The 13,595-nt window shown below is 46.7% G+C and overlaps 1 protein-coding gene across 1 annotated transcript in view; it reads right to left on the bottom strand.

The window, feature by feature from the left end:
- Positions 1–4,080, bottom strand: part of SLC1A1 (solute carrier family 1 member 1) — an 82,634-nt gene extending 78,554 nt beyond the window's left edge. Inside the window, exon 1 of the mRNA XM_043567450.1 lies at positions 3,734–4,080. Within this exon, the coding sequence (XP_043423385.1) occupies positions 3,734–3,824 (91 nt within the window). The 5' untranslated portion in view covers positions 3,825–4,080. The remainder of the gene's footprint in view (positions 1–3,733) is intronic.
- Positions 4,081–13,595: the final 9,515 nt, after the last annotated feature.

Genomic DNA, 13,595 nt, shown 5'->3' on the forward strand with positions numbered 1-13,595 from the left:
CTGAAGAAAATTATTCAGCATGAATCAGCTCGCCAGCTCTGTCATGTAAATAACATCTACTTCCTTTCCTGAAAATCTGTAAGGTGGAAATCAGGTGTTTCAAAAGACTGACATAAAGCACATCCTGGACAGAAAGATCAAGCTCTATGCTGTGAGTGGGGTGAACAATTCATGAGTGCTTTAATCTAAAACATTACACACACGGTCCCTGACTCATGATGATTCCACTTGTGGGTTTTCAACTTTACATCGGTGTGGAAGTGATGCCTCTTCAGCAGAGATCGGACTTCAAATTTTGAATTGTGATCTTTTCGTGGGCTAGAGAGATGTGGTACAATCCTCTCTCCCCCGTGGGGCTGGGCAGTGGGAGCCAAGCTGCAGTTCTGACGGCGAGGCCTTCACGGAGGTAAACAACCGATACGCTCACGACCATTCTGTACCCAACAACCACTGTTTTTCACTTTCAGTACCGTGTTCAACAAATTACATTATAAAATAGGCTTTGTGTGAGGTGATTTTGCCCAACTGCAGGCTAAGGTAAACGTTGTGAGCACATTTAAGCTAGGCTAGCCTAAGCCACAGTGGTCGCTTGGTAGGTTAGGTATATTAAATGCATTTTTGAATTATGATACTTAATATCTTCAACTTACAATGGGCTTATTTGGGACCTAATCCTATCATAAGTGGAGGAAGATCTGTACACGATATGATCATTATTGGATCACCTGAATCAGAATGCTCTGACCCAGAGTTTTTACACACAGTGATTCTGCCTGGACAGAATTCTCACTTGGAGCACAAAAATTCTACCCTCAGAATTTCTGTCTGTTTAAGTGAATTGAGAATCAGGCTATGGGGCACAAAACAAAATGGTTTATCCTTTCCATCTCGTTTTTTAAAAAATGAATGCTCCTTAACTGCATTTCCCCTCACACCCTAGGTCTTGAAAAACCAGAGGCTTTAAGCTAGCTCATAAAAACCTTCGTCCCTCATTTCAATAATCAAAATATCTTAACGTGTCAGGTCTGCTGAATTACAGCGGGGACCAAACATTTGGATGGCTATAATCAGAAGAGGACATTCTATCAAGGTAGTTAATACATGTAACAGTTTCTTCTTCTTTTTAAAAAAAATTTTTTTAATGTTTATTTTTGAGAGAGAGACTGAGTGCAAGTGGGGGAGGGCAAAGAGAGAGACATACACACACACAGATTTTGAAGCAGGCTCTAGGCTCTGAGCTTTCAGCACAGAGCCAGACGCGGGGCTCAAACCCACGAACCGTGAGATCATGACCTGAGCCCAAGTTGGGCACTTAACCGACTGAGCCACCCAGGCGCCCTTAACAGTTTCTTCTTCTTTTTTTTTTATTTAAAAAAAATTTTTTTTTTCAACGTTTATTTATTTTTGGGACAGAGAGAGACAGAGCATGAACGGGGGAGGGGCAGAGAGAGAGGGAGACACAGAATCGGAAACAGGCTCCAGGCTCCGAGCCATCAGCCCAGAGCCCGACGCGGGGCTCGAACTCACGGACCGCGAGATCGTGAACTGGCTGAAGTCGGACGCTTAACCGACTGCGCCACCCAGGCGCCCCCACAGTTTCTTCTTCTTAAAAAAGGTCCAGAAAGGAGGCTGCATGACCATGCTTGTGATTTTCTGTATCAATTAAGACTGTTTTAAAAATAAACTTACTCTCGGTTTATATGTGGACTCAGCCTCACTGTCGTAAGTTAGCTGGAATTTCTTTCTGGTTAAACTGAGCTAGTGCAGACTACACCAACAGAGGTATGATCTGCACTCAGACCCAGTGCTCTGGAGAAAGAAAAGGAAGATCCCAGGACGGGGGGTGGGGGTGGGGTTCCAGGGATGGGCACACTGGGGGTGGCCCTAGGCTTGGCACTTTTCAGACCAGGAGCAGAAACCCTCTGGATCGCCCTGTGCTGCTCCTGGAGGAGTAAGTCCAGAAAGACTTCAGTGGAGCACTTAAAATTTTTATATGGTGGTCTCCCTTTCTCCAGAAGAGTGTCTGAATCAAGCTCCCGGGGCTCACCCAGATTAAAAACTGTTGGAAAGTGCCCTGACGCCAAAGGCCACAACTGCAAAATGGGCACGTGATCCCTCTTGACACTGAAGATGTATTTATGCAACGGGTTCCGAAGGCCAGGGAACAACTGCTCAAAATCCTTTCCAAACCACCCTCTAGTGAATTGGTACACTGAACAGCGATGTGCAACACTTCTTCACCAGATGAGACTCCTACGGCTAAAGAGGCAGGATTATTCCACTCTCCCAAGGAATTGGGAGGGAAATGCCAGCCTTGGGTTATCCAGTAACCATCCTTAAAAAGGGTTTAACAATTAATTCCGGACTCTTATTACTAGGAAAACACACAAGGATATTGCATCTATCTGGATGCATGGAAATCAAATCCCTCTCTCTGTAGTTTCTTATTTAAATGTAGGGGGCAGTATCCTGCCCCTAAAAACCTTCCCTAAAAACCCCTAAGCCACTTGGCCCTTGGGGGAAACAGAATTAAGCAGGTAAGAAAGACTTGCTTCTCTTCTTCTTTCCTCCCGCAAACGGCCTCTGCTAAGGCAATTCCAGGATGTTACTTCTTTACTAGAAATCTGACTTGATTTTGCACAAGGCTCTGGAGGAGCAACTCTGACTCTGAGGTTGCTATAACTTCCACAGGTTTCTGGGGGAGGGGCATCAAGAGTGGGAGGACACAGTGCCAAATATTCTGATAGCCAGAAGCATCCCTGGGGAAGAAGCCGGCGTTCCCCGCCTCCCCCCCACCCCCTTCAGCAAACCCAGCTGTTTCCAAAGGGAAGATGGGGACTTCCAAGGAATCTCACCTGCTGGGTGTCTGCACCTGTGTGAGCTCAGAGAGGAAAGGAGACTCCATCCCCGATGGGGAGCAGCCCAGAGCCCAAGTTGTAAGACAAATGGGCACAAATTCATCATCTAAATAGGAACAACTCATACCTCTGAGCAATGGCTCAGACACCAACTCAGTCCAGTAATCTGTCAGGAGTGAATCATTTTAATACCCCCTTGTTTAAAACCAAGCAAATAGGACTTGAAAATTCTTTTCAATAGAAAAGCAGTGTGGAGAGCAAGGAGGCTCCAGGAGGCTATTCTGGCTATATCCGGGTGGGAAACGAAGGAATCTGGGCTCTCGGATCTTTCTTCCCCCAACGACCTCCTGGGGGCCATACCCGCACCCCCCTGAGTTCCGGCAAGAATGTGGCCCAGGGTGAGCGGCAACACCCTCCCCCTCCCTCCCCTCGGGGCCCTGGCCATCCCTGAGGTTAAGGTGCCTCCTCCGGTCCCACCGAGAACCGTAATCCACCCTCCAACCCCGTCCCGGCAGCATGGTTCAGGAAAAAATGGGGGGGGGGGGGTGGGCGGGGGGCGCGGAAAGCACAGAGGATTCAAACCACAATAAACCACGTTTGCTTCCAAACGGGAAGAACCGAGAGCTACTTGCCCCCCTTCCCCTTCCAAGCCCCTCGGACCGTTTTGGGTAAAGCGGGCACCCGCGGCTCGGGGAGCCCCCAAACGGGAGTCCCCGAGGAGCTCTGCGGCTCGCACGCGGGGGAGCCCCGGCGCGGCTCCGAGGCCCGGGGGGCGCCTCGCCCGCCACCCTCGCCCCCGTGGGGCCCCGCACGCGGCCCGGGCGCCGGGGGCGCGGGAGGGTGCGCGCGCGCCGCCCACCCGCCCCGCCGCTCACCTAGCACCACGGCGGCCACGGTGGACAGCAGCAGCCAGTTGTTCCTCAGGAAGCGCCTGCAGTCGCATCCCTTCCTCGCCGGCTTCCCCATGGCGGGCGCCCGGGCCGGGAGCCGCCGCCGCGGCGGCCGCTATTGTGCGCGGGGAACCGGCGGAGGCGCGGCGGGGGCGGGTGCGGGACGCGGGCGCGCCGGGGAGCGGGTGCGCGCCGGCTGCTGCGGCCGCCGCTGTCGCTGTCGCTGTCACCGTCGCCGCCACCTGAGCTCGCGCGCCGCGCCCGCAGCCCCGGCCACCTCGCCGGCCGTGCGCGTCGGGCGCGCCCGGCTCCTCCTGCCGCCGCCGCGCTCTGCGGCGCGCGGGCCAACCAGCGAGGGAGGAGGGAGGAGGGAGGGGCGGCGGGCCGCGTGGGGGCGTGCGCCGCGCGCCAGGGGTCCGGGGGAGCCCGCAGCGCCACGCCCGCCCAGGCTGCACCTGGACTCTCGCTCTCGCTCTCCCTCCCTCCCTCCCTCTCTCTCTTTTTCTGTCCTGCCAGACCAGCTTTTCGGATTCACGGTTTCCTCCCCTCCTGGCCCAGAGGGGCGGAGCCACTGTGGTTTGCCCCTCCGCCCGCCCAGCCCCGCCCCCCCATGCCTCCACGCCGACCCCTGGGCGCCGCGACCCCCTTGACCAGTGGGGAGAGTTGAGGGAAACTGAGGCCCGCAGTGGAGCCCCTCTGCTCCCCGCCAGAGCCAAGGATCTGCCCCCAGCCTGGAGAGCTTGAAGCCCCTAGCGGGAGGGGCAGGGGGGGGGTGCTGGGGGTGGAGTGGGGGTGCAGAACAGGACGTGGGGAACGCTCACCTCTACCCGCCCCCGCCCCCCCCTCCAGCTCCCGCCCGTGTCATGAGCTCTCCTTTCTGAGTAGCGGGCGGTGAGGCACCCATTGGAGTGTCTGTGGACACAGGGCTTGGAGTGGGCCCTCTTACAACTTGACTGGCTCTGTGGCCGTCGAAGGCCCCCGAACTGTGAGCCTCGGCAGAGTGACTGGGTCTGAGCGCCCGGCCTGCTGGGAGACGGTGGGCGGGCCCGTCCCTAAGGCCAAATGCGCTGGAAAGGCCAACGGGGGAGATGGAGAAGCCAGGTAAGTGGTGCCAAATGTCTTGCGCGAGGCTAAGTGCATTTTCGAGTTCTCTTTCCTTCTTCTACCCCATTATTTCACCCTCACTCATACAAACTCTTTTCTCTCCTTGCCCACATCAGCACCTCCGCAGCTCCAGGCTGCCTTCTCGCCAGCTTTCCTAACATAAAGTAAGCCCTGCACATTTTTGTTATTCTGGAGTCTACTTGCTGAATGGGGGGGGGGGGGGGGGAGCTCCTCGACTAGGTGATCTGATGACTAAAAACCCACAATTAGAGCTTCATTCCTTTGGCTGAAATTGATGCAAGCATTCTTGAAGAAACACTAATTCAGCTTTATGAGCCACATACACTTTAGTATGAATGACTTTGTCAGCTCCTTTCCAGAAAGTACATTTTGAGACAAGGAAGGATAGAGGGAGATCAAGGTCATTGTGAGCCTGAGGAGGATCTGAGGAAACGTCAGGAGGGAAACTATCAAGCAAGAGGGGACAGCGATATTCATCCCACAATAAAAAAGCTAGAAATACTCAGATGTCCAACATGAAAGGAACGGCAAATATATTACAGGACTGTCCTGCTCTCGTGCCTTATGCAGCCTCTAGAAAGGAAGTTTATGCAATGTCTAATTGCACGAGATAGCCCAGGTTACAATAATATGAGGGGGGGAAAAAGGAAGATTAAATTGTGTATATAATTTGGTCAGAGCTACCTAAAACAAACCTATAAAATAAAATCAAGTGCTTAGAAAAAGAGTCTAGGAGGAAATATGCCAAAGTTTTAATGCTGGTCATCTTCGGGTGGGAATAATACCTTGTTCGAACCTTTTTGCTTTCTTTCTGCGTTTCCCAAAGCGTCTCCCATGAGCACACTCTCGCCCGTTACAGTTGTGGGTAGGGCCGTGTTTAAGAGATAAACAGAACCTCAAGAGAGAAAACAGTGGAAGAACCAAAGATGTTCTTGGACATCACGACTTTTTGAGGTGTATTTAAGAACAACTAGGTTTAAATCCCAGCACTACCACTTACCAGCTGGGGAACTCTGGACAAGTTGCTTAAGTTTTTTTGGTCTCAGTTTCTACATCTGCAAAATGGAGGCATTAATACTCTGTATCTCATGGGGGTCTTGTAAGAGTTGAAGACAATGTGTGTGAAAGACTTTAGTGCCTGGTGCACAAGTACCTTCGCTAGTGTTGCTTGGAGCCCACCTGAGCAGGCATCTGTCACGCCCTCTCTTTTGTGGCCTGCCTGTCAGGACCACACCTGAACTGCTTCGGACCCACGAGAATCCTTGCATATTTATAAGTAGTCGTTGCCCATTAAAGTTGCAAGGGACTCTCAACCTACCACATTTTCACACCTAACACCTATACAGCGCATACTTGCTTTATGCTTATTTTTTAATGTGTATTTATTTATTTTGAGAGAAAGAGAGAACATGAGCAGGCAAGGGGCAGAGAGAGAGAGAATGGGAGAGAGAGAGAGAGAGAGAGAGAGAGAGAGAGAAGCCCAAGCAGGCTCTGTGCTCAGCGTGGAGCCCAGTGCACGCAGGGCTCGATCTCACAACTGTGAAATCATGCCCTGAGCTGAAGTCAAGACTCAGATGCTTAACCGACTGAGCCACCCAGGTGCCACATATGCTTATGTACGTTACGCAGTTTTAAAGTAGTGCAATATTGGGGCGCCTGGGTGGCTCAGTCGGTTAAGCATCCGACTTTGGCTCAGGTCATGATCTCGCGGTCCATGAGTTCGAGCCCTGCGTCAGGCTCTGTGCTGACCGCTCAGAGCCTGGAGCCTGTTTCAGATTCTGTGTCTCCCTCGCTCTCTGCCCCTCCCCTGCTCGTGCTCTGTCTCTGCTCTGTCTCTCTCTCAAAAATGAATAAACATTAAAAAAAATTTTTTTTAAATAAGGTAGTTAAATGTTGAAAGATGAATAAAACCAAAGTATATACACTCATTTTGAAACAATAAAAATCTCCTACATTAAGAATAAAAGTCAAGAATCTCAAAAGTTCAAAGCGGGTGAATTATAAACTGTGTTTATGCTATTGTTCCATGGAAATTCCACTTTAGCTGGCAATAAAAAATAATTAGTAAGCAGACACAATGCACTTAGCATGTACCAGGCACCTTTCCAGCCACTTTGCACAGATTAACTCCTTTGATCCTCCCAACACCTGGATGCAGTAGGGACTACTACATGTTCCTTCATGGGACTGTAGGAAGAGCCACATGAGATACCGTGTGTCGTCATCGACTTCGTTTTACAGCTGAGGAATCTGGGGCAAAAAGAAGGTTAGGTGACTTCCTTCAGTTCTCTGTTTTAGTCAGAGGACAATCAAGGTGGACGAGGCGGTCTCGCGCAAGCTGAATACACCAACTCTGTGCATGAAACCATCATCTCTTAGATGAGGAACAAATACAGAATTGTTACAGCGACATCGCGTGAGTTACTTTCTGCAAGATCTTCAGGAATCCATCCGTCCACGTCCGGGAGCCACCAGGCTGTCCTGAAGTGTTGTGCTCACATGGAAGCTACCTACATTTTATGGGGCGGGGGTCAAGCTCTTCAGGTCACTCTCCGTTGCTGCTGGTGGCTCCTAATGTGATTTATTTGCCTTCTTTTAGGCAAAGATAAGATCATCACCTGTAGGTATAGGAAGCATCACTTTGGGGAGGGGGGAGATCAGAGACCCTTAAGACGTAAGTTTTATTTCTTTATTTGCGTTGCCTGTGATAGTCATGGACACAAATAATCTCAAATTGGACAAGAGTTAGGAGGCATTTTTCTTGTAAGTCCTCCCCTCCAGGGGAACTTGACCCACTCAGGTCTTGGAACAAAATCTTCACTCTCCTGGGGTAAGACCTTAAAGCCACGTAGGAAGAATTGTTTGGATTTTCCCCCTCCAGTAGGTATTAACATCTCTCCCCTCCCCCCAAATCCCTTCACCCTGCTGATATATAATCCCTTGGCCGTTTCTTAATACGTGACATTTTGCCAGTGTGCTTTTTTTTTTTTTTAACATTTAAGTAACGCGGGCATTTCCTTTATTGTTATTGTTCCTTTCTTTATTTCTCCCCTTACTTGTTGACTCGTGGACTCTCTTGTTAGTTATTACAGAAAAGAGACTTTGACTTTTCCATACAAGGTTACATCATCAGGTGACAGCACGGACTTCTATATTACTCAGGACGGAAATGAAAAGCATTCAGAGACAAAAAGTGAGGCACCAGCATCTGATTGACTCTAGAAATAGTATGCTGGTTGCATTCTACCATCATAAAACATATGCAGTTGGTTGGTTTGTCCTCATGCTGTGCTAATGGGGAGAAGGAGGTCATGGGGACCAGAGTCTCTTTCAGCATCTACGGCTGTGTGGCCATTCATGACTGATGGATAGTAAGAAGGATGCTGTCAGCATATTCAGATGCCCTTTTTAGCAATCTCTTCCTCATTGAATTCATCTCGCAATTATAAATTAAAAGATAAAAGAACTGTAATTCATTAAACGGTCACAGCAATTCTCTAAGAAATATTTTATAAAGATGATCTGGCCTGAAGGGACTTATATATTATTTAGATGTCCTTGAGATCCGAATTCAACAGAACTTTGCCCATGGGCTTTATTGCCTACTCTGGCAAACGGAAGAACAATTCTATTTCACTTTTAGAATCTATATTTATCTATATCTATCTATCTCTGTCTCTGTGTCTCTATATCTACATATGAAAAATGTATCTGCTACATAGAAACTGTGTGTCCTTGAACAAGTCATTTAACCTCCCTGAACCTCGATTTCCTCATCTGAAGATAACATTTGAAGTAACAAATACAAATGGCCAATACGTATTTGAAACATGAACAAATTTTCAATCTCATTAGCACTCGAGGAAACGAAAATTTATATCGGTATTTGTTTGCCAGCTAAACAAGGGTGTTTTAACAGAAAATGTCTTAAAATGTGTAATTTTAATATTATAAATTGGAAACTTACGGAAAGTTTGCAGAAATGGACAGTGTCCCATGTTGCTGGTAGACCTAAAAAAATGCTATGACTTTTCTGAGGATAATTAGGCAGTTTGTAACATCTTCCATCAAGAGTGTTTAAATTCTTTAGCTTAATCATTCTACCTCTACAAATTCCCCCCCCCCAAAAAAGGGCTGTTCATTCCAGCTCGGTGGGAAACAATTAAACTATGTGATAGTAAAGTGAATTGGCTAAAGATTGGTTAAGTATGCACAGATACACTTAATATCAATTTGATACCTTAGCAATGGAACACCATTCAGGTATTGAAAAGCATATTTCAGGAAAACAGTGAGTTACGTGGGAAAATGGTAAACATGCAGTGGTTTTGAAATGGCAAAAGTAAGTTGTAAAACTGTGGGCGAGGTGTTTTTTTATAACAAGGCTATAGTCACTTATTATTTGCGTACCTAAAAATATGAAACTTAAAATATGCGTATTTTAATTCCACTTAAATCTGTGTGTGTGTGTGTGTGTGTGTGTGTGTGTGTGTAGTAATATCAATGCTATTAATGTGGGAGCACAGGTTCTTTGCCCTGCTAGGCCAAGGTGTTGCTAGGCTTGGGAGATGAGGATTTGTTACAGTAGCAATTTAAAGAAAAAAGTGTGCTAACATTCCATTTCTGCCGGAAGTGTGGGATTACGTAGCAGGAAAGACTGTTATCATGGGAAAGAATGTTTCGTATTCTTTCATCTCCATGTTAAGAATGCCAAAACCCCAGCATGGAAGATCCATCTCATAGAATTCTCCTATAGTGTAGGAAATAGAGACACCCTGTTCCCTACAGCAGCTGCCACTCTGTTGCAGCAGGAAGTGAATACATAGGAACTTTAGAAGAAGCTCTCACCCCTTTTTGGTCAAGGGAATGGGCGGGGGCAAAGGGAGAGTAAGAGGTGCTGGTGCTGTTTTCTCTCTCCAGGCTTTGTCCAAGAAGGGGGTATATGTTAGAGAATAGAGGGTAGCAGTTCTGTCCCTTACCGCCCATTAGGGGGCTGCCTCCCAGGCTATCCCTTCCCAGTCTGGGGTGCAGCCACATCAACACAAATGTGGGAGGAAGTGTAGTCAGGCAGGGAGAGGATCTGAGGCTTCAGTTCCCAGCCACCCTGGGTTCCTGGTGGCTGGGCTGCTGAACTGAGAGCCATGCCTGGTCATCACAGTGTAAGGTGACCCACAGAGTCTTGGGCGGGGAGGAGGGGAGGTCCCATGTGAACTGGCCCGATGCAGAGACTCGCTTACTTATTTCTAGCAGCAGCTGAGGAGAGACTGAGGCTGTGGTAAATGTCCCTCAGCTCTAATGAGGCCAAGAGAAAGGGCAGAATACGTCTTCCCAACTGCAGATTTCAACCATGAAGGCCCCCAGGGCAAATTGGAACCAGGGACAATACTCTGGACACCAGGATCCAAATGCATCCACACATTACATTGGGTTGTTAATGTTTTAAAGTCTCTTTTCTACAACAGATTCCCTCCTCCCATCTCATTTGTTTGTCGAAGGGACTAGGGCATTTGTCCTACAAAATTCCCCACATTCTGGATTTGGCTGTTTGCTTCTTCATGGTGGCAAATTCATGTTTCTCTGTGTCCACTGTTTTCCTCTAGGAGAGTGGTTAGATGTAGAGAGTTGATAGTTGGCAATGCTAAAATCGAACGAACAGTGGGTTCTGATGTCAGCCTGATTCATCTGAGATAAATTCACCATCAACCTTTTGAATATAGCTTTGGCATCTGTTAGTGATGGTTGCTTACCATTTTATTTAATTTGTTCTAATTCTACCATTGCTCTGAATACATTTGCTGGAATTCTTCTATAAAAAGAATTTTTACCTCATCGACTACTTGGTTACCCTGAAATAGAGTTTGCACAGAAAAAGCAGGATCTGTGGTTAATTTTTTCCCTTTATCGGTTTTTCTCGATCATGCATTGGTATGCTAGCAGCCTCCAAGGGCGACTGATGATGTTTTGTTTCCTTGTTTTTTTAATCAGTGATATTATGAACACACAGATAGGTAGGTAGGTAGGTAGCTGGATAGATAGATAGATAGATAGATAGATAGATAGATAGATAGATAGATTTATTTGTAATGTTTGTTTATTTTTGAGAGAGAGAGTGCACGCATGTGCGAGCGGGGAAGAAGCAGAGAGAGAGAGGGAGAGAGAGAGAGAGAGAGAGAGAGAGAGAGAGAGAGAGAGAGAGAATGAATCCCAAGCAGACTCTGTGCTGTTAGGGCAGAGCCTGACACGGGGCTCAGTGTCATGAATTGTGAGATAATGACCTGAGCTGAGATCAAGAGTCAGACGCTTTAACCCCTTGAGCCGCCCAGGCATCCCCAAGAAAACATGGATTTGTGTTTTTGGGTGGATTTATAGGTTTCAGGCGGTTACAGTCATGATTCTTGTCCTTGCTGACATTGTCCCATCGTTGGCTAACGGGAGCCCTTCATTTTGGCTCCTGTGTCTTTAGCAAGAACCTGTGTTCTTATTTTCTGGATCAGCAAAATGTCCCAAGACCCTCTCATACATCTCCTGCCCTGGAACTGGAATCAGCCATTTCTCCAAAGGTTCCGGGCTCCTTTTTGTGGAGAATAGAAGTTAGAAATTGCAGTCTTGGTGATGGGGGTCGCTCATTGCTAGCAGGTTCTCAGTGTTTCTAGGCCTTGTAGTGGACAGCACTCAGGAATACATAGTTCATAGAAAGAGACAAATCACGAGTTCATACTGATATTTCCTATCCAATTTTTTTATTATCATAAACTATTCATAATGAATTAAATGTATGTTCTTAAATTTGCAGTTTTGTGGCATTAAATGCATTCACGCTGTTCTGCAACCATTACCACTGTCCATCTTTCCTAAACTGAAACTCTACCCATGAAATACTAACTCCCCACTCCTTTTTCCTCCAGCTCCTGGCAACCCCCTTTCTACATTCTGTATCTATGGCTCTTTGTGCTCTTGTGAGCGGTTTGTTTCACTTAGCATAACATCCTCAAGGGTCATCTGTGTTGGCATGTGTCCAAATTCTTTCCTTTTTACAGCTGAATGATATTCCGTTGTATTTGTTTATCCATTCACCCACTGATAAACACTTGGGTTGTGAATAATGCTGGGGTGAACATGGGTGTGTCAATATCTGTTCCAGTCCCCATTTTTGATTCTTTTGTGTCCGTATCAGAAGTGGAATTCTATGTGGTAGTTCTATGTCTCATATTTTGAGGAACGGCCATAGTGTTTCCGATATTGGCTGGACCATTTTACGTTCCTGCCAGCAACGTACAAGGGTTCCGGTTTCTCCACATCCTCACCAACACTTGTTAGTTTCTCTCTGTTTGTTTTCATAGTAGCCATCCTAATGTATGTGAGCCAACTCAAAATTAACACTACAGAGTTTTAATTAAACTTCTTCAATTTACTCATATCACTCTTCTCATTATTTTGAAAATCTTGGTTCTTAAAGACATTAATTCAAGTGTTGATTTCCTAATCCTATAATGTGCATGTAATAGTAAAATATATATATGTATAAACATTACTTCTAATAATAAGACCACTGAATGCAGCTTAAGATTTCTTCTGGTTCTTTTTGTCCCTAGAACATATCCCTTGAGATATATGCAGCCAAATTACCGTGTGTAATAGTCACTTGAAGAAATTATCTTCCCTGTGTGGTTATGACATCAATTCGATATGCAGTTAGGACCATGGGTTTCCATTTGTTCTGAAATTTTAGGAGTTGTTTTTTTAAAAATCTAATAAATTTTATTTTTTTAAAAATTGTCTTAAAAATGTTTAACATTTTTATTTATTTTTGAGAGAGACAAAGAGACAGAGCATGAGCAGGGAAGGGGCAGAGAGAGGGAGACACAGAATCCGAAGCAGGCTCCAGGCTCCGAGCTGTCAGCACAGAGCCGGACATGAGGCTCGAACCCATGAACCACGAGATCATGACCTGAGCTGAAGCTGGACACTTAACTGACTGAGCCACCCAGGTACCCTCAAAAATCTAATACATTGTAAAGTCTGTAAAACATTTACATAGTTCAGTCAAAACTATAAATCAGCATAAGCAGAGAATTCTCATTTTACTCTCGGTCCCCTCTCCCTCTCAACCTATGGAACACTTCGTAGACATCTACTGATACTTGGTTTATCCTTCAGTTGCTTCTTTTTAGAAAACACACACAAATATATATATTTCTATTCTCCTGCCCTTTGTTACACAAAGGTAACATTTTCTAAGCCTCGCTTCCTCTCCATTTATTCTGTTGCCCACTCAATATTATGATACAGAGATCTTGTTCATTCCTTTTTCTGTTCAATAGTCCTTTGTGTAGTTGTTGGTATAAAGAAGTCTTCCTCATTCCTTTGAACTGCTACAGAATACCATACTGTGTGGATATACCCACAGATTTTTAACAGGCTTCCTACTGACAGACCTTTGGTTCGTTTCCAGGATTTTACTATTTTTTTTTTAATGTTTATTTATTTTTGAGACAGAGAGAGATAGAGCATGAACGGGGGAGGGGCAGAGAGAGAGGGAGACACAGAATTGGAAGCAGGCTTCAGGCTCTGAGCCATCAGCTCAGAGCCCGACACGGGGCTCGAACTCACGGACCACGAGATCGTGACCTGAGCTGAAGTCGGATGCTTAACCGACTGAGCCACCCAGGCGCCCCCAGGATTTTGCTATTACAAACAATATCATAAGGGATAGCATTGACCT

This window comes from Prionailurus bengalensis, chromosome D4 (assembly GCF_016509475.1).
Source record: "Prionailurus bengalensis isolate Pbe53 chromosome D4, Fcat_Pben_1.1_paternal_pri, whole genome shotgun sequence".
Taxonomy (NCBI): Eukaryota; Metazoa; Chordata; class Mammalia; order Carnivora; family Felidae; genus Prionailurus; species Prionailurus bengalensis.